Below are 26,581 nucleotides of genomic sequence, written 5' to 3' on the forward strand. Positions count from 1 at the left end.
TTTCATAGGTTTACAGCGTCGGTGTTCACTAATGTGCAGGGATAAAAAAGATCTGAGAGGGAATTACACTGATAGAAACCTGCGCTTGAAATGTACAAAGAGGTCCACCTCCGTGCCTCTCCTGTGCACCGACATCACAGGTTTCGGGACAATGGAGCATTGTGTGGCGGTCATTTAATCCAGTACTACGCAGTAACGCTGATAGCGAGCGATCACAGGAAAATGATGTCACCACAGCTGCTTGCAGGAAAAACAAAGAAGAACCTTTTAGGATGGGCAGAGCTGAAATCAGATTATAGCAAAGAAGTAGACTCAGAGCTTGAGGAGCCCCAAATAACACACACAGACATCGATTACAGTACGTGGCAGTGTTGGGTGACTTTCCCAGGAGAATATATCACCTGTCAGGGTTCAAAAGCGTTTTGAGCATGAATATCTGCAGTGTTAAATTGAAATGCCTCTGAATCCCTCATCCAATTGTTCATTATCCAGTATACCTTCCAACAGTTTCAAGTAAAGAATAAGCTAACCTCAAAGGCTGACAGTGATAAGTTGTCCCATTATGTAGCACTTGCTATGTTTTTATCCGGAGTGATTGCAGTTGATTCAGATCACCTGTGTAGAGACTGGCTTTTGATTAATGAGCGAGAGCAGCTTGGAGCGCTCCCCCTCCCAGCCAATCAGGGTGTGACGACGCCCTTTCGGGAAGGTTTAGGAGAGGTGAGGATGGGCACCCAGCAGGTCATTTCTGATTCTCTCTTCACTAGTTCCTGATGAAAAAATCTTGATCTTTAACTGTTAAATGCACGAGTATATTCGCTTGTAACTTTATTTGCTGTTTGATGCGAGCCAGGGAGCATTCAGTGAGTTTATTTAAGTTATTTTTGCTGATCACTGCTGCTTGTTTTTTGTTTTTTTTGCAGTTTTACATTTTGTAATATCACTTGATGGACGTATATCACCAGTATGTTTTCTGTGGTCTTGTGGCGCTAAATGACACAATTTGTTAAACATCTACGAGAATCCGAACCAATCTCAGTTTTGAACCGGTGACTGTAAAGTCTTAGAATTACACTTAAAACTCCATTTGTAAGAAAACTGATTCATCAAATTCCGGGGCTAATGGGTCGGGTCAGCCGCCACCTCAAGCGTCAGCATTATCAACTTCCTTACAAATAGGAGCTTTAATTTAACTTCAAATTATGCCTGCTGATCTGACTTGCTCTGCTCAGATTCTGTATAAACCTGGCTACAACGAGTCTGTGTACAGCTTTTCCACCTACACAGCACACAGTGAGTTAATTCTGCTGATGCAGCTGGTGGCTACAGTACCTGAAAACACTGTTAGCGCACAGACAGGTCTGCGAGTCGCTGGCCAAAAATTGCACAATTTTGTAATCACCGCAGACATTTTTAAGCAGCACTTTAGGGTAAACTCGCCCTGTTCATTGCCTGAGCCAGACATAGCATGTATACCACCGGGCTCACATGCATCTGGCCGGGGCTGGCTTCAATTAAAACACTATTACTGTCAAAACTAATCAACACTCCTCATGGGAATCTCAGCACCCTGCGCTGCATGGTGCTATCCACGTAGCGCCGGGCTCTAAGTATGCTATTAAAAAATCCCACAAATGGTATTATCTAATTTTCTGGTTTACCATATTGATTCAGTGGAATATTTGGAAAATCACAGTTTATCATGAGAACATGGTATTTATAGCCTACAGCGGTCAGGCACGTCATAAATCTCATGTGGGGAGTCGGCCGCAAGCTGCCAGACTCTGGCCCCGCTGCGTGCTGCTCTGCTCAATGTGTACCTGGTGCCTGTTATTCATGTTCGTCCGAACCACAGGCTGAAATTTTCTTTTCAAACATGTCAACCTCAGCATAGACAACTATATTTACTCCCTCCTCCTCCGCCGATGTAACATCGCCGTGGCCTTGCTGTTAAAGAATATACAAAAGCCGAGGATGTATGCGTGCTATTGTTCTCTGTGATACCCTTTTGCTCTGATGTCTTCTGTATGATACTTTGCGTTAGTCCATGAGACATGATGGTGGAATGTCAAAGCTGCCTTTTTCCCTCATATCAATTGTCTGTAGTGAAACTTCAGGAGGCCAGGCGGCCGCATCTTTAAAGGAGACTTGAAATAACAGGGGCAGCAGTGACAGTGCGCCTCTGTGTGTCGCCACGTCACGCGGCCCCGAGGCGGAGAGGGCATCGTTTGATTTAGAGGCAGGAACGGCCTGATTAACCAGAACCCTGCGTGCTTTCATGTGGTCAGCATTCTGCCAGAGAAGGGTCACTGTTATCGATTAAATAATCTGAGTCAGTTAAAGGCAGAAACAGGGCGCATTCATGTCTCCAACTGAAGAGTGGACTCTTTCGGAAATGGCCTAATCCATCTTACTGGGAAATGAGAGGAGAGGAACAATTATCTGCCAAGCGACATGTCCTCTTTTAAACAGAGCCGTGCCGACGGCCCGCTGCAACCTCCGGTTCATCTTCGTGGAATGTGCGGTCAATGAAAGTTATGAAAACGGTGTTGGGCTTTTGATTAAAGTGATGTTGTTAATGATGCAGATCAGAGCGGCTATGCGTAGATTGCTGGAACAATGAATCATTTGATTTGAGAGGAAGTTATTCAGTGGCTCCAGTTCCACTGAATCAAAACTACTTTAGTCACAGGAGTGAGCATCAAGAGCTGGTACTCTCCTGTATATGCTGGGTTTTATCTTACAAACGACCTTCATTCATTGATTAATGAAAACACACATATGGCAGAGATTACCTAATCAGACTTGATACCACTCTAATGACAAAATAACTACCTCTGCCCAAGTGCAGTTGATATAATTCAGCACTTTGAACGGTTCTTGTGTCTCTGAGATTACAAATGTAAAGAAAACACTCAATTACTTTTGATGTACCCTGTGTATATATTTATTCTGCTAATAATCTTTAAAACCCTTAATGTTTTGGTGGTTTCCACATTCAAAAGCAAACGGGCTAATTGTGCTTCTTTCTCAGGCTTAATTCATATAATTAGTGTAAGTTGTGCATGCGTGGTTTCTTTTCGGCTGCCTTTCTTGCCATTTTATTTATAATCTCCCTTTGTGCAGGCAACTTGTTGCTGTTCTTGTTTCAGTGTTCACTTGGAGGACCTATTTGTTAGAAAAATTGATTTTTGAGTCTCACTCCCAACTCTTCAAAATCTGATGCTTCGGGATGGCAGCCGACCAATGCTTCACTGTGGCTGCTAAAAGCATTAGGCCGCATCCAGCCTGAAGTGGGTGCACAATTTCAACCACGTACTGAAGGTGTAAATCGCATCTTTTCAGATCAAATTTAGGATCTCTGGGCTTTTAGAGACTTGGATTATGCTGGACGAGCTGTACAAAGCAATTCTTTGCTTTTTTCCCCAGTCGTTTTTCAGTTATTTTAGGGTTTGGGTGAACTGTTCCTTGGAAAAATTTTGAACCTTGATGTTAAAGCAACGTGCATTTTGTGCAATTTGGTGCACACCACTGTCGTTAATACAAATCCGAGGCCTGTAACAGTTTGTCAGACATAATGTGGGTGCTGACTACAAACAAAACTCATGACATCGTAACAATATCATGTGTTTAAAACTTGTATGTTGACATGAACATGTATGTAACGCTGTGATCCTGCCCCCTCACTGAAGTTACATAATGCAGAAACAAGTGATGGGATGCCAGAGTGGCTGAGCCTGAGACACCGTTCACCCTGTAAGACTCTGTAATCAACATCAAAGTGGTTGTTAGGCTGTTTTTTTTAAGGTAAAAAAGTTACATAATGCTGTTTTAAGAAGACATTAGCAGACAGAACAAGGTGTGTGTGTGTGTGTGTGTGTGTGTGTGTGTGTGCGCGCGTTTCGTTCTTTATCCCTCCCACTGGAAGTGACTTAGGAACATACTGTCTCTGTTTGAATGATTACAAAGTCCAGATGCTTCAGTGTCCATGTGGGCATGTGAGTATTATTTTGAGACTTAAAAAGATTGACCCTTTAAGATAAGATTACCGGTGTTTAAACAGGGATGGATCAGTGAGAAGAATTATTCATCTCTGCAAACCGCAAGTGTTTGTCTCCTCGTACAGTCGAGTTTAAACAGGATTCTTTGGCCCAGAACGTCTAGATCTTTGGGACTGTTGTATCAGAAAGCTTTATGATAAACATATGCACAGGATGCTTTTTAGCTTATCTGGAAAGAGTTGAAAAGACTGCAAATGTTTGTTTTTTTAAGGAATCTGTCCAAATAAAGTATTTACTCATCTCTGCGGTTGATGGTTCTTATCTCTAATCAATGAAATAAGCAAAAAAAAAAATATCCTGTTTGGAATCAGCTCTCAATGAGAAGATATTTCATTATAATCAATCATCAGTGTCATCCTGAAACTTTCCGGTAACAAAAAATAAGAACAGTCATCTGCATTGAAATCCAAACAACTCCCAACGAATGTGTTTTTCTTGTGACGTCCGCAAGGCTTTTTTTCCTGGAACCCGACCTGCCTCCTCTTGGCCGGTCGCTCTGATGGTTAGCCACCTGCTGTATGAGCCGCGTCATCGGGCCGCCAGCTCACATCTGCAGACCGCGGAGGTAGTGATGTACTGAAAGCAGGGAGAGACGGTCTCTTGGATCATTTGTTTATCATCCAGCGTTGGGTGTAGTCCATATGCATGTTCTGTGTGAGTCACATCAAAGTCAGCGAGACAGCCGTTCACTGAGCTCCACCGCACTAACGGCGTGATTTACAGACATGTTGCCGGGTCTCAACTGTGGGGAACCCCGTATTCTGCACAGAACATAAACACCCACGTTTCTGAACAACCCCGAATCAAAGGCAGACTCAGGGTGGGCTGACTGATGTGTTGTGCCGATGCGTGGCTGCGGGTGGTCAACCAGGAGGGTGAAACCCCTCTTGGACTGTGTGATCCATTAATAAGAACCAGTCCCAGTGTGCCACAGCGAAACTGGTTTACACTGTCTTCGGTTTCATGAAAGGATCAAGCCACAATCACTTTAACCCCAATCCAATAACTGTAATCTGAATCTGGGACTTCACACGGGAGGCAAGCTGTTGTGTCTACAGACTGCTGCTCTCTGTGTTATATTATTCAGTTTGGACATTTAACACATTCTCTATCACATATCACACAATGTGAAGTCGCGTATGCACAGATATTATATGATAAGGTGCGTAAAGACACACCTCTTTGAGTTCAATAAATATCATGTAGGTTCTTTTAGTTGTTGTAATGCATTTCCATCTTTTATTTTGTTATGTAAATGCTTCAAATTGCCTGTTTGCCTAATAGTGGCTCGACTAACAAAATAAAAATCACTTTAAGACTCTATGTTCCCCACTTTATACATATGTGCTCTCCTAGGGACCTGTGTTCCACAGATGTAAGGGTTAGGATTATTCAACCCAGCAGGAGGGTTAATGTTGGGTAACAGAATACTGAGCTGGGGAACAAGGACCAAGGGAACTTAGATACCCATTTTCTCAAGCTGAGCAACTTTTGTCTTTGTTTTTAGATGGAGAGCTGATAGATCGCCCAATAAATGTCAACGCAAGAGACAAACAGTTTGGAGGAAGATCACTGCGGACAGCGTAAACCTAGAGAATCAACATGACCCAAAACGTTCACAAGTGTAATTTTTAGTTTATACGGATTGGTTTATTTCAACAAAACCAGATTTTGCACACTGTTTGATCAGTTTGCAACGGATGACTTCACGTAGGTCTATTGTTGTATTCACAGCCTTCATGGATATTTTCACAGAGCTCCGATCCAACAACTAAAAGCCAGTCGAAGATTTTCTCCTCTCCGGCCCTCTTGCTTGCTTTTTCTCTGCTTCTCCTGGCCTGCCTTCCCCACTTGTGGTCGAAAACTTGGCAGGGTCAGCCGGCTGCACAGCTAACTATCATACCTGCTAACCCGAGTCACTCGTTGAAAGAGCGTTTGGGGCATTCGTGGGGTTAACAGAACCATTCTCGCTATTACAAGACAGTGTGCGCTTGAAGGGATTTCATAGCTGTTATGATGAGGTAAAATAACTACATGTTTTGGTTTTTTAAGCTGTAGGCTATATGACCAAAACAATAAGCTCAAAGTTGTTAAAATGCTTAATGGAGCTGATATTATTAAAGTAAATCAGTTTATATCTTTACGCAATAAGTTCTTGCGCCGTCTCCAAATCACCTATCTAAGACCAGTCTGGCTCTGATCGGTTACTGAAACTGCATTCAAGCTACTGGCCCTAAACATTCAGCCATGTTAGCCAAAGATTGAGAGTGTGGCGCCTGGCAGATGACCACCTGTTTCATGACTGTCTCTACGAGCATGAACATTATTATTATTATTCCACTGGAGGAGGCATTTCCCAGTTATGATTCACCTGCCGGTGATGCCAGAGTTATCCAGTCTGGCGTCAAGGGAGTCTACCTGCCATGATACGTCTTTAATCTTCCCCTCCAAAACAGACCGCACATCAGCAGTGCTTTGCTTACTCCGTTGTCAGGTGAACTGATATTGATACGTCTCTCAGATATTATTTCACAGATGGTTTGGATTTTGTGAACATCTGAGACTCGGCAACGGCCGCGTCGTCAGAGCATTAACGCCGCGAAAATAGCGGTCAAAATGTGATTACCGTGCAGGGTGATGATAGCACGTCAGAACACAAGACAATCCCACGGTAAACTCTTTCCAACTGTGTGAGCCAGGGAAACAATCACAGATCTTGGCCCAGGTGCTCTGCTCTGTATTTTGCCAAGCTGGGAAGAAACTGAGCCCGTTTCCTCACTCCTTTTTTTTTTTTTAAAGACACTAATTGGTGACGTCCTCAAAGCTCTGTGTCAAAAGTGACCAAGCAGCGGTGGCAAACTCGCACCACGATCCCAAAAAACTTCTGCGCAGAGTCACCACATGTTTAACCTTCTTCTGGAGGCTTCACTGTCCAAAACATTCACATCACCTTCCCTCCATCGGTGTACTTTATCATCTGTTACTCATGCCTGTCACATCTCATCTGCTGTGGTTCCTCCGGACATCTCCACACTTATCAGCACCAGAGCATCAGCATGCAGCTTCTCTGTCCTTCAGGCCCTCAGCAATATGTCATTTTAACTGTCTCCCCCCCCTTTTTTTTTCTGCTTGAATTTATTAAAGTGATTAATGCGTTTGAGATGCCGTAGATTCTCCAAACCAGCCACGATCCCTCTTTGCTCTGGTCATCTGGTTCAGTTTGAACCACTTTCACCCTCTCTTCCAGGTCTTTTCAGCTGTTTAATCAGCAGCATTGGAAGCAGACAGAAACCCAGCTGGGCATCACGCTGCGTTTATGGAATAAATCAAAGTGTTTGCTGTGAGGCATTTGTTTTTGTTTGGCTGACAGAAAACACGAATGAAACCCTCACGATGGCAGTGAGGGTCATTTCTGCTGAAGTACCAAAATTTAAAGGTGCAATATGTAGGAATTTTAGTTGAAAATAGTCAAAAATTTACTGACATTTATCAACATAAGGTGAAAAAAACACAGCTTTGATATTATGAGGTCTCTGTATTGTGTTGCATGCTAACAAGCTAGCTCCTGCGCTAGACACCAACACTCGCACAGTCCTCCGAGCTCCACTGCTAGCTGCACAGCTAACTGAGCTAATTAGCTAAAGTTAGCTATAGTTAGCAGCAGTTTGCAGTTTATTCTGGTGATATGCTGTTTGTGTTGAGTTTACAGTAAAATCTTGTATATTGCACCTTTAATATCCAGCAGTTAACTTTTCCTTTTACACTTCTCACTCTACATTTCTTTAAAAAAACATATTTCTGCGAAACAAGCAACTGTCTGGTGACAGTCTTTCAAGGTAAATCACTGTGGACTCGGGTGACAAAGGTGGCTAAAATAGTATCACCTCTTAAGCATCTACAGTTACATCAAACAAGTCCAATACTTCCTCCCACTCCCCGGTTTAGTTGGTTGTCCATTGTCCCCAACAAAAGAACTTGACACTTTGAATTGGAGCCTGTGATGGATCGCTTTTGAGGTCAGAAGCCTTTACCGGTATACTGGTTTCATCCCAGCCCAGCCGAGCTTCCAGGCTTGAATAGGAAGTCCCAGCTTGTGTGAAGACTAAAGAATTATTAGGCGGAGAGTCACAGAGCGATTGTGGGAAAGATGGTTTTGTTGACTGGCTTGGTTTTTTTTTACATTGATAAGATGGCCTTTGTGCTTGATTTAAATGTGCTGCTGTTACTATGTGTGCATCATGTTTTCCATTTTATGGCGTTGATGCTCAGAAAAGATGCTTTTATGCATGTTTCTGTTCTCTGTCTGAAATAGTGCCCGGTGTTGTATCGTGGAGGGGTACTTGAGTAAAAGTAAAGATATTGTGTTAAAATATTATTTTAGTAAAAATCACTCATATGAATAGAACTTAAGCAAAAGTCTTTAAGTTAAATTAAACTTTTTGGCAACACATTTACTAAAGTGTACATGTATGTATGTATGTATGTATGAATGTATGTATGTATGAATGAATGTAGTGTTTACTGGTACCATGGATTGACCGATTACCTGATTGATTATCAGGTCTAATATTTAGCATTTCTCTGATCAGAATTTGTGTTTTGTTTTTTAGTTTTTCCTGATTACTGTTGAAAAGAAATGTAATAAAAAAATGCTTCACTTTGACTCTGATGCAGCATGTAACCTGCAAAGTAACTAGTAGTTGAAGTTATCGAATAAATGTAATGAGAAAAAAGCCTCTAAATCATTGAGGAGCGGAAGTATAGAGTAGCAAAAAAATTGGAAATACTCAAGTAAAGTACAAATACATAAAGCAAAGTTACATCACTTATACATTACTTGAGTAAATGTACTTAGCTACATTCAATGACAGTTTATAATACCTATCCAGTGTTGTAAAAAGTAAAGTGGTACTGTGCAAATAATACAGTTGTAACAGTCTTTAAGTATCAAAAGTATTATTCTGGTAATACATGTACTTTAGTATTTAAAACATTGAAAAACATTTATTGTTATTATTTCTACTTGCTGATAAGAAAATCAATTAAGTTAAAAATGAGCTGCTCCGGCTCTGATGCAGCATGTAATCTGCAAAATTGTGAAATAAATGTAGTGGAGTAAAAAAGTACAGTGAGTAATATTTGCCTTGTGGAGTAGAAGTATAAAGTAGCAAACAATGGAAATACTCCAGTGAAGTACAAGTACATCAGAACTGCGCTTGAGTAAATGTACTCCGTTACTTTCCCTCACTGAATTAAAGGCACACATTTCCCCAAAAAAGTTTTTTAAAACGTGATGATGTCACAGAGATGAATTGTCTCCAGACAGAACTGAACGCATCAGTCCTCCAGAATCACCGGCTTTACCTGCCTGAAGCTGAAAGAGCTCATTGTGCCTCCACGCGTGTTATCTAACCAACATGAATATAAGTAATCCTGATTCATGGCTCCGAGATTCAAACAAAGGAGTCTCTATTATCACTAACTTTATCACCATTGACATTCCTTTACATCATGAGGGATGTCTTTCCCACAGAGGGGAAACAATGGTTATCAGATAGCGTTTTTATTCTAAGTTATTCCGGAATGCTGGTTAAATGGTCAGGACATCATCTCAGTGACAAAACCTCAGATAGGTGTGGTTGAGATGGGCTCGGGGTGAAATATTTTCAAGGTTTTACATTTTTACGCACACAGGTAACCCTTTTCCTAGAAGCAACACATCCATTCTCGTGATCGTGGAAAATATTCCACGTTACCTACAAAACCCTCTGTAAAGCAGCCTGACGTTTTCTTTTTCTTCTTCGTCTTTTTTTTTAATCAGCATTTCCTACGCGGCCGACCGCCTCGCAGTAAAAAAAAAAAAAAAAAAAAAAAAAGGGTCAAGCGACCAGTTAAAACACACAGTGTATAATTTTATAGCTTACTCCCAACGGGGCTCCTGGTGCCGGTGTCGAGACGACAATGCGCGAGGCTGCAGTGCCGCACACAGATCAGTTTCATTCTTTGTCAGTGGTGAATAGGGGCGGAGGAAGCAAACTCATTAGAATCCTATAAAAAGAAAGTATCCGAGATCATAAAACACCCCGGCTGCAGGAGCGAGCGCGCACTCACAGCCAGACGGAGACAGAGTGGAGACCTCTTGTCAACTTTCTCTCAGTCGCTCAGAGCATCAGCACCGTTTTCATTTCTTTTCTTTTTTTTCTTTTTTTTTTTTTTAACAGATTCGCGTCCTCGCTTGGCTTGTTCACATATCTGTGTCGATGGCACTCGTTCCTCTGAATATCTGATTTTCTGGAACACAAACTTGGCCTCATCGCTCCTCTTTATTGCAGCCGGGCAAGCGTGACGCATGGACACTGACAGGGCGCACACTTCCCATTGAGAAACCTGATTTCTGCGGCACAGTGTTAAAGGTTATTTTAGGTTTTTTTTTGTGTGTGCGTTTTGTAGTATTTTTTTTTTCTTTCTTTTTTTGTTCTCAAGGATGCTCCTCTCAACTTGGAATAGATGCTGTGCTGTGATGTTTCTCGTCGCTACGCTGAAGACGGGGACATCCCAGGTATCAGAGGCGCGCCCAAAGGCGAACTCCATCAAGCCTGTTCTGTCGGAAGAGACACCTACACCCGCCACGAACCGCTCCACCACCGCCCACAGCGGAGTCACCAAGAAATATAACATCCTTACGCAGGTAATTAATTCACTGAATTGTCTGAGGGCTTATTTTACGCACATTTACGCACAGCTTTAAATTGGTTTTACGGGTCAGAGCCCCATTTATTTTAAAGGGTTGTAAAACGATTCGAAACGACGTGTTAACTAATTCTAATAACCACAACGACTGAAAATAAATAAAATCGAAAATATATGATGTGTGCCGTCGATCAAGATAAGCGTGCGTAATTGTGCGGGCACGTCTCCAAAACTGTGGAGTATCTCGAGGTGTACAAGTGAGAAATCCGCCCGCTCACTCACGTGTGAATCGTTATTGGAAATTGCAGGGATTGGACCCCTCATAAACCCTAATTGCCTCGCAGACCTGACGCCACAGTCGGCTGCAGCAGCGCACTTCCACAGTAAATCATCAATGCCAGATATGTGAGAAAAAGTTAACACTTGGGGTAATTTTCTGTCTGGGTCTTAGTGTCATTAAAGTGGTCCAGACGCTTGCTGGGATTATGAGATTCTTACTGTGGGGCCTCTGAGGGATACTCTTACCGACCACTTAATACCCACTCAAAGAGTTATCAATTCCTGCTGTTTCCACGGAGTGCTATCAGCTGTAGTTTGAGGGGAAACAGTGGGAGCGGAAAAATGTTCAAGATTTGGCATAAAACATAAAAAGTGGTGAAGATTACGAGTTAGTTTTGATCAAGTGAGGAGTTTCAGCTGTGCATTTACTGTGGGAAGGTGAACTTCTTGAATGCAAAATAATTTCTTGTCAGAGGAAATTTTATCTTACTTTTTTTTGGAAGATTGATGGTTGAAGGTACAAAGGTGGCAGGGTCCGCCAAACATTGCCAAAGTAGAACAGTATGAAATTGTGTTGTCCTTTAAGATCAGTCTGTTCAGCCTTAAAATCAATGAAGAATTTTTCTCTTCGGATTAAAATGTCTTCCCCGCAACCACATAGTGCACCTTTAATATTTAATCGAACACGAGATCATGTTGAGCTCAGAGCTGCTGATCTTTCTGAGCAGCAGATGGCACTGCCACATCTCCGTCACCTCCCTCCCCCCTCCACAGCAGCCAGTCTGCACATCATCCCACCAAAAACAGCAGAATGCTCTTCTTTCCTTGATGCCGTTTCTCGCTCTAGATTTAACGCCCGCTCGTGTCAACATTTGGCCTGTTGTTTGGCTGTCTGCAATATGACTTGCAGCGGTGATAGCGGTGGATATCGGTGAAGCGCGCAGCGGTGCTGAGGGCAGCGCTCTGACATCCAGCTCAGACAGGAGAAATTATGGAAAAGCCACTCGCTCACTCTCTCCTCTGCGGAGTGTGGAGATCCAACCTCAAGCAACCCCTGCCAGACCTCAATTTGAACGCCTGCTTACATCTTTGCCATTGCAATAATGTTGAGCGGTTTGGACGGGTCGACCAAAGGGGAGGGGGGACAGAATGTGTGTGTGTCTGTGCCATTCTGCTTGTAACAAAAGTAAAATGTCATGGTGTGTCCAAATGAAGACGGCTATGACAGGGGTATATATACATGTTTGTGTGTGTTCTGGCTGCCAGGAGGTTTTCCAGAGTTGTAAAGTAACAGCCGCAGCTCAGCCTTGGCCAGACATGCGGCTTGACGCTGGCAAGCAAACTGCGCTGACCTTCTGCGTCTCATCGTAAAGTGGTCGTTTATGAGCAAAATAAATCAAAGATAACAAGTCTGCCTCTTCATGAGGCTGCAGCAGCAACGTGTGGCGTATACGAAGCATCACGGAGTGCAACACTTTTGGACGTGTTAATCATAAAACAGCACATTAATGAGGTGTTTTTTTTCTGTCCAGCGTGGCTCACGGTAGGCACCCCGAGATATTTTCATGCCCCGTCTGCGTTTGTGAAGTGAATTACTGCTGATTAAGGTTTGGGTGTGAGTTTGGAAAATCAGCTCAAATTTCTCCCCCTGGCCGCGTGCATTATGGGAAAACCTTGGTGCCGATACAAGCAGATTTATGGTCAAGCTGTCACGCTGCTGAGTTTGTTACAATTGGTGAGGAATAGTTGGCAGATGTTCACACCTCTGGGGGACTCGCAGCGGTGTTCAGGATGTGCGAGCTTGGCGGCGTAATGCGAGAGAGAATCTCAGTGATTCACCGTTGCTTTTTTTTTTTTTTTTTTAACTGTCAAACACAAGAAGAGGCAGCATTTTGACATGCCGTGAGGCGGCTCTTTGGAGACCTGAAAATTGTCTCCGAAAATTACAAGGAACTTCCCCAGCAATCGCCCCGACCGGCTCACTTTCACATGTGGCAAATTATCGAGGGAGAGGGTCCAGCCACCCCGCGGAGACGAGCCTCCGCAGCAGGAAACGAGAGCGTAATTTGGTGTTTTATCCATCAGTTTAGGAAGGCTGCTCACAAACCCTTTGGTTGGAGGAAGCACTTGACAGCTTAATGTGTTTTTATTTCCTGTAGCTGCTGACAACGTTTGGCGATAAGGGTGACATTAATCACACACAAGAGCAGGGTCGGGTTCTGGTGATCGCTCGGCCAAACCGACAAAACCAAAACGTACGCCCTCTCAGACCTTGACAGCCGGCCGCTCGTGGGTGGCACTGTTGCCTCCTTGGAAGGGAACCAACAGAGTCAGATAGCACGGGCCGGGAAGTGCTTGCCACTGCAACCTCTGATCCCACAAGGGAACCGACAGCGTGGCGGCATTCATGCAGTACGTGTCTGCAAAACGCCAGCCGGCGGTCAGTCAGCCTCAGCTTTATCTCATCCAACGCAGAGTTTACTTTAACAAGCTCGGCCTATAAAAAGCAGAGCCACGTCCTTTTCTCTCTCTCTCTCCCTCTCCGTCTCGACCCCCCCTGTAACCTAAAATGACTGTTCGGTGATCCTAATGAGCTGAGAAAGAGAGAGAAAAGGCAGTGAGAGGTGTGAGTGCTTGTTAGTGCTTCAGTCTTCCCGTCCCGTGGCCTCTCCAGCCTGTGGGTCCCTCGGGTGCTGTGAGGTCCCTGCACTGGAGCCATTAGGGGCCACCAGTGAAAACCTTCTTCACTGCAATTGGACCTGTGAATGAGAGAGGAGACCCATGCATCTCTCATTCCACAGGATTACACCTTTTAGAGCAGCACGCATCCTAGTTCACCATCAAGCGCTTTCCCCCTCTCTCCTTCTGATAGTATTTGAAGAGAGCAGTCGTGCGCGCCGGCTGCGTGCCTCCCTTTGCGTCCAATGAATAAGACCAACTCGGAATGTATACTTAACTTAAGGAGGGTCCCGTGTTTGGAGACTTTGGAATCGTAGCACTCAAAGGGACGCGGCCATAAACACATGTGTTTTGAGTGATGAAAGACGCCAAAGCCGTGTTTGAAGACGTGGTCTGTATGAGCGACTTGTGCGCAGCCATCCCTATGTTATCTGATACTGGCTGTCTGTGCTTTCAGGGCATATGAAGTTTGTTTATTCAGTGACATCGTTTATTTGACTCCGTAAGGCCCCTGCCACTCATTAACGCCATTCACAGTTTCAGGTTACGAGCCTGATCTCTGAAGGTCAAGTGCAATCACGACACGGAGCTCAGGATGTGTGCACGTGAAGGAGTCCTGTACTGGAGCTTCAGCAGAGATTTCTGTGCTTTTGTCTCAGATGAAAACAATGGAAGGGCTACTCATTTTACACTGTCAATGATTTGGGGTTGCTCCACCTTTAACTGGTGCCTTGGATGTGTAAGTTAACTAGTTCAGAGCCTTTCCTGAAGTCTTCTTTTTATGTGAAGCCAATTGTAAAGTTAGTTAAACGAACTAGTGCTTTGGTCTACAAAATGTCTGAAAGCGATGAAAAACAGCGATCATTGTTTCCTAAAGCCCAAAACGACGTCCTCAAATGTCTTTTTGTGTTCACAACCCCAATATATTCAGTTTACTGTCACAGAGGAGTAAAGAAACCAGAAAATATTCACATTTAGGAAGTAAGAATCAGATAATTTTTACTTCTTACTCAAACCGGTTTGTCAATTATTAAAATAGTTGACAGTTAATTTCAAAGGTGACGACTAATCATTTAACCGCTGAAGCTTAATCAGTACCCTTAAAACATTAAGTCAGATCAACGTCTGTTCAGTCACACATTTTCTCAATTTGGAGAATCGGTTCCTCATTTCACACGAGCACCAGCTGCAGCTGCTCCTCTTGGAGCTGCTTTGTTCCATCATTAGTGCAAAGAGGATATGTGAAACTGCTCCCAGTAAGTATTATAAAAGTGTAGAAGGGGGAGTTCACAGTGACCTTCATCATGGTTTGCAATGTTTCATGTGAAAACAAAGTTTGAGAGACATGCAGCACGTCTCCATCATTTATGTATTCTTCAAACTTAAACAAAAAGGGTCCCACGAGAGTCTCAAACAATGCATGCTGGGATGTCTGCAAATATGTTTGTCATGCTTCTTTAAAAACTTATAAGAACCAATGTTTAGTTCATGGTATGAACATAAATAAAACAACAGAAACAACAGAAAGTTTAATTAAAGCAAAAATATGTAGAAATTGGCATTTTGTATGAATTGGTGCCGCCCCCACAGTTACATTACAAATCCCCGGTCTGAAACACATAATGTAGGAGCTCTCACCGCAGTAACACAGTGCAGAAACAAGTGATAGGGAGGCAGAGTGGCTGAGACAGAGACACCATTCACCCTGTTACAATACACTGAACCATCAACATGATGTTGCGGCTGTTGTTTAAAGGTAAAAAAAAGTTACTTAATGTTGCTTTAAGTTAATGAGAAACGATGGGTTGATTGCTGTAAAAAGATTTTCTACAGTGTGTGCACACATTATGTATGTTAATGAGAGGGTTCAAAGAAAACATTAATAAAGCAAAACAGGTTGAGCGTCCCTCACAGTCTCAGTATGTTTAAACCCTCAGACTCAAACCAAACAGAGCAGACATTCCTTTTTGTTATTTTTAAGCATTACAGGGCGCTTCCATCGAATTATATCAGCACTTTGGAATGACTAGAGAGAGGTAAATAAGGGACCCAAAGACCAGGGGGGAGGGTTCAAAGCCCTGTATATCCTGCAGTAAATCCCTTGTAGATTGTTGCTCCCGCACACTCGAGGTTCCTCTTCAAAGCCGCGGCGCTTAACCAGCACGAGAGCAGCACGAGACAGGGCCGGGGGCTTCCCTTATGGCTCTGTCTGTCTCTTCCTTTATCGTCTCACCAGCATACCAAGAGACACAATTTTGAGCCCACTTCCTGCGCAGGATCCAAGGCTGTGCTTTTATGTGTGAAGGCCATCTAGGGAAAAATAAGGGAGCGGCAGCGAAAAAAAATAGATGCGAGATGAATGAGATGCATCCCAAATGTAGCGCCGGGCCTCAGAAGTTTGTGAATGAGGCATTTTAAAACATGACAAGATAAGGCGAGATTATCGGCCCTGATTTGAGGGTCAGCCTCGTATCATTGGGTTTCAAAGGGCTGTCTCGAGCCGTGATGGAAGAGGTGAGCCCCGGCTTTTTTTTACTCCTTTCCACTCCCTCCCTCCATATGCAGTATGCACTGTAATCGATCCAAGCCTGCTGGCCAGAAAGACAGATAGGAATCAGAGCAGGTAGTATGAAGTACGACTGCACGTGGCCAAGTCCATTTGTCCTCATATTAAGATAACTGCACATTTTTCATGTCAGGGAAAAAAAAAAATATCCTCCTGCTGAACTTTCTTGGACTTCTCCTCAGAACATATTTTCAGCATATTTCTCTCCTCAGCTGTGACAAAACCAAAAGTCCAGGGCGATGTTTACTCGAAAACAAAAAACTGAGCCTCCGAGCCAGACGAGGCTGAAGGTTCATTTTTGACACTGGAAACAATAGTCTGCCAAATACAATCCGGACTTGATTCTGAACAGTCTTTCTCAGCGAGCGTCGGTCAAGGATGAACATTCACTCTCAAACAGGTTATCACTTTCTGTGTCGAAACGCTCCACCGTCAACAAACAGCTACACCATTTAACTCCCTCTACAACTAGAAAGTGTTGTTTTTACATGAGTACTCACAGATTAAACAGAGGTGAAACATGACGTTAATTATTGAACTTCGATCGAAGAGAGAGAGCCAGGCTAGCTCTCCCAACCTTCTTCCAGTCTTTATGCTAAGCTAGGTTAACTACCCCTGTACTCTCGTTCCATATGGGATGCACAAAAATAAGAGCGGTGTCAATTTACTTATCTAACTCTCTGCAAGAAGGACACAATGTCAGTCTAACCCTGTAAGATGATTGTTGTTTTTATTTTTTTCGTTGATGTTTCAGAATCTCTTCAACATTTACAAGGAAGCCAAGACAATTCCTGGCCAAGACAGCAGCATAAAAAGTTTCACATAGAAGAAACAAATAATCAGCAAATTACATCAAGACATTAAATTAAGCAGTGTGCGAATAATCCTACATTTATAATCTTCCATAATCCATAATCACTTTTTAAATGTCTCTGTATGAAAGAGGATGTCAGATTTCATGTCGACCAAGTTTGTGGCTTGCAAGAGAGAGGAAAGGAATGATCGAAATCTTGACTCCTACTTTTCCCATTATGCAACTTGGATTGCATCTATGTATTTAAGGCCCTTCCTTCCTGTCAAACATCCATTTTTTTTTAACGTATGTTTTCAATTGTTTCTTCATTCAGAAAAGATAACCCATATGGAATCACCAGGGTTATTTTCTCAGATTTAAGAAAGTTCCCCCGGAACCACAGAAGTCATTATTCATCTTCCGAGCGGAGCGTCTCTTTTTCAAAGTAAAGCCTCTGAATGTCCTGAGAACAATTCTTAACACAGTAGTAATTAAGGAAAAGTTACAATCCATCAAACTTTTTGGGGCTTTGTTACTTTCATCAACACATTAAGCATCTGCTTTACGGGGATCTGTCATAATGATTAATGAGCATTCCATTTAATATTCCTGCTCATTTTTCTGTGCCTGTATCATTGCCTCCATGTGTTTCCAGCCTGAGAAAGTCACTATGGCGCCCGTCCAACGAGTCTAATCTTGTTCGCTTTCTGAGGCACGTCAAGCAACAACTGCTAAATGTGCTGAAATACTGATATTTGTCGAAGAGTTGATTTTAACATGTGGCGTACACTCTCATGTTCGCCTGCTCTCGCAGACATGGCAGCCCCCCGCTCAGCTGACCTTCGTACCCCCAAATGAAGTTTTTGCTATTTATTGTGGCTATAATGATTTAACTCTGATTGAAATCTCTTCCTTGTTCGTTCTCATGTTTATTGCTCCATGTTTGTCAGTGGTAAGCCACACTAAATCAGATCTGTCAGTGCGGTGCCAGCTCAATGTGGTTGTGGTGCCGGTGGTAGTGTGTGCCAGCCAAACATGTTGTTCCAATGTCAGTCAACACTGGACGTAATTTACACAGTCAGGATCCATATCCTGCGACGTTTTCCAGATCTACATACTTGAATAGGTGTTGTGTTGCGAGAATGTCTTGACAACACAGTCCATCCGCTCGAATAACAAAACCTTGAAATCAAACCGAAAGGCTCAAAATAAGATAAAGATGTGCAGGAATCGGAGGAACACAGTGGCCTGACCTGTTGTTGTGTCTCGCCCGACGGATGTGGACTCGCGCCACAGTACTGACGCTTCCTCGCAGCTGCTCGAAATGTACCTCTCTCTTTGATGAGTACAAATGTGCAACATTATTCCAGTTGTCTGAAGAGTTCATCTGATTTGTGATACAATTTGTGTCAAAAACTCCTTTGCTCCTGCTCCAAGTCTAACAGGATTTGCATGTGTAAGGAATTAGATCAAGATAGCTGTTCCAGTAAAACCTCCCATTGGCGCTCACACTTGTTATGGAAATTGTACTTCTCACTGATACGGACGGTGGATGTTGTGTTTGTTAAGGTGGCGTTTTTTCACTTTAAGCGCAGGTATGGGAAAGAAAGACTCAAATCTGCCGGACAACAGAATATATCTCAATCTTTCTGTGTAAAAACAAAGAAATACGAAAGCAAAAACAACGCCAAATTGCCTACAAAGGAGTATGATTAGCTACAGTAATCGCCCCTCATTATGTCTGTAGACTCATTAAGCCTCTGAACACTGAGAGACATGGAGAGAAATTGAAGTGGTTTTTCTTGGTTTGGAAACTCTAATAGCTCTATTGTCTGGAATCTGGAAAAAAAGAAATGACCACACCAGTGAGAGACATGTTAATCCCTACAACATGTTGTCCACTAAAATTGGGTGCAGAGGGACCACAACTTGTAGTCAGTTCACCCAAAACAAACAAGCAACATATTTTCCTACTTACCCCCAATGGTATCTGGCCTCGCAGAGACGTTTGGCTTCATTTACAAACGCTTTAGATCTCCACGTTCTGCCAAGACCCCTGCCACCGCGTCAGTACAGCGAGGGGTGAATGACATTTGGTTTTGATGTCCGAAAATACCCATTGTTACGTTTTTAAAACTTAAAAAGCAATGTGCCTCTCATGAAACAAATAAAGTTGTAATTCTCAAACTGTAAACAATGAGAAACCGGGCAGGAAATCTTTAATTACATATAAAGTGACTCTTACAGGAACTAAGAAAAATTAGAGTTTAAAATAAAAACACCTGGTTTCCCTTCAGTATTCCTCTCTCGAAACAGTGGGGTTCATTTACATGCATATATGTGTTGTGCTGATTAGATTAGATTAGATTAGATTAGATTCAACTTTATTGTCATTGTACACAGTCCAAGTACAGAGACAACGAAATGCAGTTAGCGTCTAACCAGATGCAAATCAAGTGCACACAAATACACATAAAATAGCTGTAATAATCATTACATATATTTTTGGACTGAGTGCCTCATTGACAAAGTGCACTGCTGTTAAAGAAAATGTGCAGTTTTCTACCAAGATGAACTGCAGTTGAGTTTGGCGTTAGTTGAGTCTACCTCAGGCCCAGCTTTTGTTCCAACATAAATTTTGCACGGCCGTTTAAAGGTGCATTGTGTAACTTTTTTAAAGGCTGAGAAACAAAGTGATGGAGCCATATGTTTTTGACGCCGGTTTTTGTGAACATTAGAACACAAATTGTTTATTTTGAGTTATTGTTAAGTGAAAACCAAACATTGCCCAACAAGAAGACTTTCAGTTTTTTTTATTTTTGCTAAAGAAAGTTATATATTCTACCTTATAAGAAGGAGGTCTGGACACGCCACGGCCCTGTTTCAGTTGGGCTGGTCCGAAGACCTCAAACCTGAACATAACAAGGGTTTTTATGTTGCTTGTTAACTTCTGCAATTTTAATTTTGCAAACCGTGGTGCTCGGAATGCACTTAGAAGGAATGCAGTTTTCGTGTTTGGTCCCGATAAGTAGGGGTTTGCTGGGTTGTGAGTTGTGACCAACGAACTCCACCATGCTCCCTCTCTTTAACAACTTGCAACTGGTAGAGCTTTTGCGGACATAGCTGATGTTTTAAATGTAATGAATCTGGGAGGACATTACACAATTTCGAGACGTTGCTGTAAAAAGAGATCTCTTTACGACATGGGATGTTTGACGTTTGTTTGGATCAATGTGACTATGTCAGAGCCGTGTCCACCAAGCCAGTCCGTGACTTTCCAGAAAGCGGCCTCCTGATACGTCCCATTCTGAGCGATAATTAAGGGAATAAGTTACATTTACTCCCACGTGTGTCTGTTTTTCATATTGTTAAATCACCCTGACACCAATAAATTATGGTTGCATATCGAAGGCAACAATCTCCCGTTAGTCACAAAGCTTTTCTTTAAGACCTGCTCACGCTCGGCACTGTAAAGCAACCACATTGGCACCAACGCTGCATATCCTTGATTCTTATCGACAAACCTGCGCCTGTCACGTAATAATGCAGTCAAGTGTCAGGCGCCGCACATTCCTGAGAGGGGTAACCCCTGGTTTACAGGTTTTACTTGGCAAGAGCTGTTGATCGTTATCACTGAAATTGTGCTCTTTTTTTAAAAGATAAACGCGCTTGTGCAACGTAGGATAATTTATGAATCCGGTAAATGTTCTCGCAGGTTGAGTAAAATGCATCTGTTTCCTCAGCAGGTGTATCCATGCAGCAACGATAAGGAGTGCAGCGTGGGAAGCTACTGCCACAGCCCTCAGCAGGCCCCCTCGCGCTGCCTCACCTGCCGCAGGAGGAAGAAGCGCTGCCACCGAGATGCCATGTGCTGCCCTGGGAACCGCTGCAGTAACTGTACGTCCTGGTGCACGTCGGCTTCAGTTATATCGTGGCTGCGGGGTTCGACTGAAAAATTAGATTTCTTGTCTTATGCAGATGTTCTGGAAAAAGTGACTTGTTCCAGGTCACTGAACAAACTGTACCACAGTATGTAGCCCAGAGATGCAGCGAAGGAGCCAACACATTTAAATAATGTTGAACACATGCTTTCAGACAGAATCCTAAACTGGAGTTGAGCCGTATTTAAATGATGCCCAGAGGTTAGGAATCACTGGTCACATTCGAAAAAGGTCTTCCTCATTAATAAACAGCTTATCTTTGCCATAGCTGACCTACACATATATAAGTTCACATGCCTTTAAAGCTGCAGTTAACTGTTCCAAAAGCCTCAATAAAACAAGCTACTATCTGATCTTTGAACCAGCCAAGTTTGCCATCAGTCTGAACAATCTGTTCTGTACTTTCTTGACAAAGTGAGCAGGGTTGGTATTGCTTTATGCCATGTTTTATAAGTCTGTTTCTTCTTTCTGTCCGCAGATATTTGTATCCCCATCTCTGAGAGTGTGCTCTCACCTCACATATCAGCTTTAGATGAGCACAACAAACTCTCCACCAAAGAGCAAAGCTGGCGGAAGACTGGGAAGGCACACGCTAAGCATTCTCTCAAAGGTAAGATCTGATTGTGTAGCTCTGCTGTTTTGTTTAAAGGAGACGTATTATGCTCATGCTCATTTTCAGGTTCATCGTTTTAGTTTTAGTTACTACTAGAATAGGTTTACACGCTTTAGTGCTTAAAACACACATCGTTTTTCTCACCATGTCGGGCGCTGCAGCAGTATACTGTATTCCCCCTCTGTCTGCTGCTCCCTTTTTAGCTCCTGTTTCTTTAAAGCCCTCCTCACGAAAACTCCTCTGATTGGTCAGCTCACACATGCCTGACCCAGCACTGCCAACAATATAAAACAGATCCAATATAAAACAAATGAAGAAAAGGATAAAAAAGAAAAAAGCAAAACATGTCTACTGTAAAACATGGAAAACCTGCTATGTCTAAATATTCACTCTTATTTTTTTTCTGCCCTTGTCCTCACTGGCTCTGGTCTGAGTGGCTGAGTCTTTCAGTTGTTGGCTGTCTGTGTGTCCTACAGAGTTCATGGGTGACGCCAGTCCACAAACTATGTTGATAATTACCCCTCTCTGCTCATATGTCAGTGTCTGAGAGCCCGAAGCACAGCATGGGGAGCATAAGAAAACCACAATGCCCCTGCTGTTTTCTGCACCTACATAAAGCCGCACAAACACTTTCATTGACAGCACACATCGCACTACACGCAAGTGTAAACCACAGAATGCAGGTTTGGCACAATTATAGCTAATAACTCTTGGAGCCCCCTGCTCAGTGTTCATGTCACCTTATTTAAGTTAACGCAAGGGCCCATCCATAAAGCAATACGTTTAATGAGACAGTTAAATTACTCAACTCTAAATGCACCCTCAAGACAGCAGCTGCCACGCTAGAATCAATGTGAAAATGGCAGCAGTGCTTAAAGTTGCTATAAATACGGCCATTTACTTTTATTTGTGCTCCACTTGCTCCCTCTCCTTAAACATTATTACATTATAATGGCCTTTACGCAAGTCGCTGCTTGAGGAAAAACTCCAGCCAAAGAATCAGTTCACGCAGTTAACCGGCGGTCCATCGCGCTGATGGTTGGGACCTCTTATTGAAATAACTAATCAGCAAAGTGTGGTTTCATCTGCGATAAAGGATGACTGCATGAACAGTGAAGCAGCTTTTGGCACGAGGTGACACACATTTAAAATATAAAAAAAAACCTGCATGACTAAATTGTACTAAATATGCATTCATTAGAGTAACGCTGCCAAAATATCAGAGCCAGACCAGATGGGATGATATGGTTAATAAACAGAATAAGCACTTGTTTGCTTGATTTACGCTGAAAGCTCGATGCGTTTCCTTTGTCTCTGACGTGACCACACATAATCCAATCTGAACTGAAACGTGAAGAAAGGGTTGCATAAACCTCTCCGTATGGAAAACATAACAGCTTAATGAGCAATAATGATACACTTCCGTTGCTTTATTTAACCGGAGCAGCATAGCTCCAAGATACTGGATGGTTATGATTTCACGCAGCTCTTGATGAAGAACTTTTTTCTTTTCTTTCTATATGCCAACTTCATATACTGTGTGGAGATTTGTCGTCTGCTCAAAGCAGCCAGAATAAATGATGGCAAAGTGCATTTCAGCAGAAAACGGCAGATACGTTAAAGCTTTCTTCAAGTGTCTTCATGTTGAAACTATACACTTGTTTAGGTCCAATGTTAAATGTTTCTCTTGTCACAATGTCATGCTTATGAGTGGGTTGGATATAGGCACAAAAACCACTTGGTTAGTGTTTAGAAAAACTTCATGTCTTGGCTTCAAATACCTGTTTTGGTTGCCACAAACACTGCTGGGAACTGTCCTGGTGTCTTGTTTAAAAACACTCAGTTAGGGTTCACCACACTGTGACTTGCTGTCCAAAATATCAGGTTTCTGTGACCGCAAATACGGCTGCATACGGCTTGACTTACCGTCAAAAATATCTGTCTTTTGTTGCCACAAACACAGTTGGAAACTGTCCCGAGGTCTCCTTAAAAATATCCAGTAGTGACACGTTTAGAGATGTTGGAACACCAAATATTTCCCCTGGTTTCACCGTGGTCCACCACTGTACCCTCCACGTCCTGATATTAAAAGTCAGGTAGTTAATATGTAATGTGAATGTGATGTTACACATTTTGTGAAATATGAATACAGTACGTAGCCTATGACATTTTCAATGTATCAGCGGTTCGCAGACACTAACTGCTAACATTTTATCCTGGCGACTGGGCTGGTCTGCTGGTTCAAGACTGATCAGTACTGTTTCTTGTCTTCATCTTTTAGGTCACGAGGGCGACCCTTGCCTGCGTTCATCCGATTGCTCGGAGGGCTACTGCTGCGCCCGCCATTTCTGGACCAAAATCTGCAAGCCAGTGCTGCAGCAGGGAGAGGTGTGCACCAAGCAGAGGAAGAAAGGCTCTCACGGCTTGGAAATCTTCCAGCGCTGCGACTGTGCCAAGGGCCTTTCCTGCAAGGTGTGGAAAGACGCCACCTCCTCGTCCAAGTCCAGGCTCCACATGTGCCAGAAGATCTGAAGCGGAGGCAGCTGCTATCGCCGTAGAGGCCTCTGTGTCTATCTGCCAGGGAAAGTTTTTGAAGGGATGGGTTGTGGCTGCATTGAAAGGAGTAAAAGACAGAGACTAACAAGAGACAGAACAGACTGTGTGGGTTCAAGCTCGCTATTCGGCAAGCCGAGAGCAAATGGGATTGCTTTAATGTGTTTGCTGTGAGTGGTCCATCCCTGAACCCACATACAAACACGCACCGTCACACACACAAGCATTACACGCACCTCATGGGTTTGTGAGATCAGTGAGCTCATGGACAAACTTTTGACACATTCTCATGACATTCAGGGAGCCACGGAGTTAGCCAGTTGATGCTGATAGGTGTGGACAATTTTGTAATGGAGACGACAGATGTAGCAGTCTTCCATCAAGCTTCAACTTATAATATTAATAAGACGAGTAGACCATTTACAGACAAGCCATATTTTTACTGCGCAGCACAATCTTTACCAAACTCCAGTGTCGAAGATAAGACGTGGGATATCCTGTGTTTCATTACTGAATCTGATGTTCTGTCTGTTTTGTCAAATTTCAATGTCTCCCCTTTTACATGTTGTTTGTCTTTAAGTCTTGAAGAATTCAGCTGTCGCTATGCAAGACATTTACAACATGATCTGCGTCCAGACCCACCAAATACCAGTCATATCGTACGAGGGAACTAATTGCGTACACTGTTTACACCAGAGCTTTACTCCAGCGCTCCAACAGCATCCTGAGACTTCAATGTGACGCACGGTACTCTTAAACCAAAGAATGCAAGAACATTTACATCAGAGTGATGAGTTTCATCTGGGACATTAGCTCCTCGCCCCCGATTTCTAGCCACAAGAAGAGAGATAATGTATTGTGTCCGCAGTGGAAACCTCGTTTGATCTGTCAGATACAGCTGCAGTCCATTGTGATACAACCGTGTGGGTTAAAAACTGTGTGCGCGGAGGTAGTGTTCCGCGGCAGACTTAGTGGTTCCGATACCAGACAGAGAATGGTTCTGCTTTTCCAATCACATGAACGGGATTCAAGGATCCGATGGGGAGTGCAGTTTTTTTTTTTTCCATTTGCAAAGCCAGTAGGAATCGAGACGCGAGGAGATTGATTAGAGTTGCAAAAAAAGCTCCATAAGCCTAAAGAGGATCAAAGAGAGTCGGCGTTTGAATCGAAACATTTTTGTGTGCTGGCGCTCGGCCCCGTTTATTTTCCTGTTTTTTCAGACACGACTGCATTCTTTTCTTCTCATGAAACACAATAGAGTTCTGTTCTGGAGGTGAAGCAATGCTTTTTACCTATAGTCAATATATTATCACATTTGCCTCTTTTTTGCTTTAATGTTCTTTTTAGAGCATCAACCACACATATTTTGTAACCATTTAAAAATATCAATAAGCTCTTATATTGTAAATAGATCGGAAGCAATGAAAATGTATTTAAGAATCAGTGTATATCATGTACATATAATAAAAAAATATGAATCTTAAAACGTAACAGCAGAATGATCTAGGTGAGAAGAGTAACGAGGGATAGTTCGGATAGATTCGGAGTAGTGTAGGCAAAAGGGAGAGGCGTAGATAGCTTTGAGTGATATTACAGACTGGATGCGTCGAGAAAAGGGAATTACAAAAGAAGAGACAAGCACATTAATTTCCAAAATAGTTTGTGTAAATGGTGTGTAAATGGTGTCAAGATTTATATCCCACTAAATATTGTTTGTGTTGATACTTTGCATTGATTTGTGTGTGTATTTACAATGATGAATGAATAAAAGAATGTATTTTGTATCATTGCTTACACATGAGTGGTCTTTACTTGTTATATTTATATCATTACATTTATTTAGAGTTTTAATGCGAAACAGGAGGTAGCCCAGAAGTGTTATGCATTATGTTCACCTTTAGTATAATTCAAAAATAGGGTAAAAGAGAGAAAGTTTGGGCACATTAAACAGATTTTTGCACAGATTGAGTGTGACGATGCTCGTTTCTGTCCACCTAAAATATTACAATGAAATTGGCAAAAAAGTTAGCCATGTTTCAGACGTGCTGAACGTCACTTGACATGCTCCAAAGTTTTAAAAAATGCATAAATAAGAGCTATTTTACCTGTTTCTCTGCATAACATGAACATTAAAGCCCAAATAAAATATATTGAATGTTCTTAAAACACCTGTTTGGAACATCCCACAGGTAAACAGGTGATAGTATCATGATTGTATGACTATAAAGTAGCCTCCTCGCAAGACTCAGTCACACACGGGTAAAGATGGGGTGAGGTTCACCACTTTGTGAAACACATGATTGTGTAAATGATATAACTACATGGCTCAGGAACAATTGGGAATACCATCCTCAGTAAATATAGTTCATACGCAGTCTCAACTTTTTTGTAATCCTGGTTGTAAAT

At 42.6% G+C, this 26,581-nt stretch overlaps 1 protein-coding gene across 5 annotated transcripts; it reads left to right on the forward strand.

The window, feature by feature from the left end:
- The first annotated feature begins 701 nt into the window (after window positions 1-701).
- On the forward strand, window positions 702-25,959 carry dkk2 (dickkopf WNT signaling pathway inhibitor 2). 5 transcript variants are annotated; one of them, XM_030431953.1, is made up of 5 exons: window positions 702-720; window positions 10,545-10,749; window positions 20,812-20,965; window positions 21,488-21,619; window positions 23,904-25,959. In XM_030431953.1, the coding sequence occupies exons 2-5, from the start codon at window positions 10,546-10,548 to the stop codon at window positions 24,152-24,154; spliced, it is 741 nt and encodes a 246-aa protein (XP_030287813.1). In that variant the 5' UTR covers window positions 702-720; window position 10,545; the 3' UTR covers window positions 24,155-25,959. The 5 variants fall into 5 exon arrangements, with proteins under 5 accessions (XP_030287813.1, XP_030287748.1, XP_030287956.1 ...); XM_030431888.1 differs by lacking the exon at window positions 702-720 and adding an exon at window positions 755-863; XM_030432096.1 differs by lacking the exon at window positions 702-720 and adding an exon at window positions 770-863 and having other exon boundaries at window positions 10,569-10,749.
- The last annotated feature ends 622 nt before the right edge of the window (window positions 25,960-26,581 follow it).

This window comes from Sparus aurata, chromosome 1 (genome assembly GCF_900880675.1).
Source record: "Sparus aurata chromosome 1, fSpaAur1.1, whole genome shotgun sequence".
In the NCBI taxonomy this organism is placed as follows: domain Eukaryota; kingdom Metazoa; phylum Chordata; class Actinopteri; order Spariformes; family Sparidae; genus Sparus; species Sparus aurata.

Coding starts and splice junctions, on each gene's coding strand:
- dkk2 (XM_030431953.1), top strand. CDS start 10,546: ATGCTCCTCTCAACTTGGAATAGATGCTGTGCTGTGATGTTTCTCGTC. Junction 10,750..20,811: donor AATATAACATCCTTACGCAG/GTAATTAATTCA, acceptor CTGTTTCCTCAG/CAGGTGTATCCATGCAGCAA. Junction 21,620..23,903: donor CGCTAAGCATTCTCTCAAAG/GTAAGATCTGAT, acceptor TTCATCTTTTAG/GTCACGAGGGCGACCCTTGC.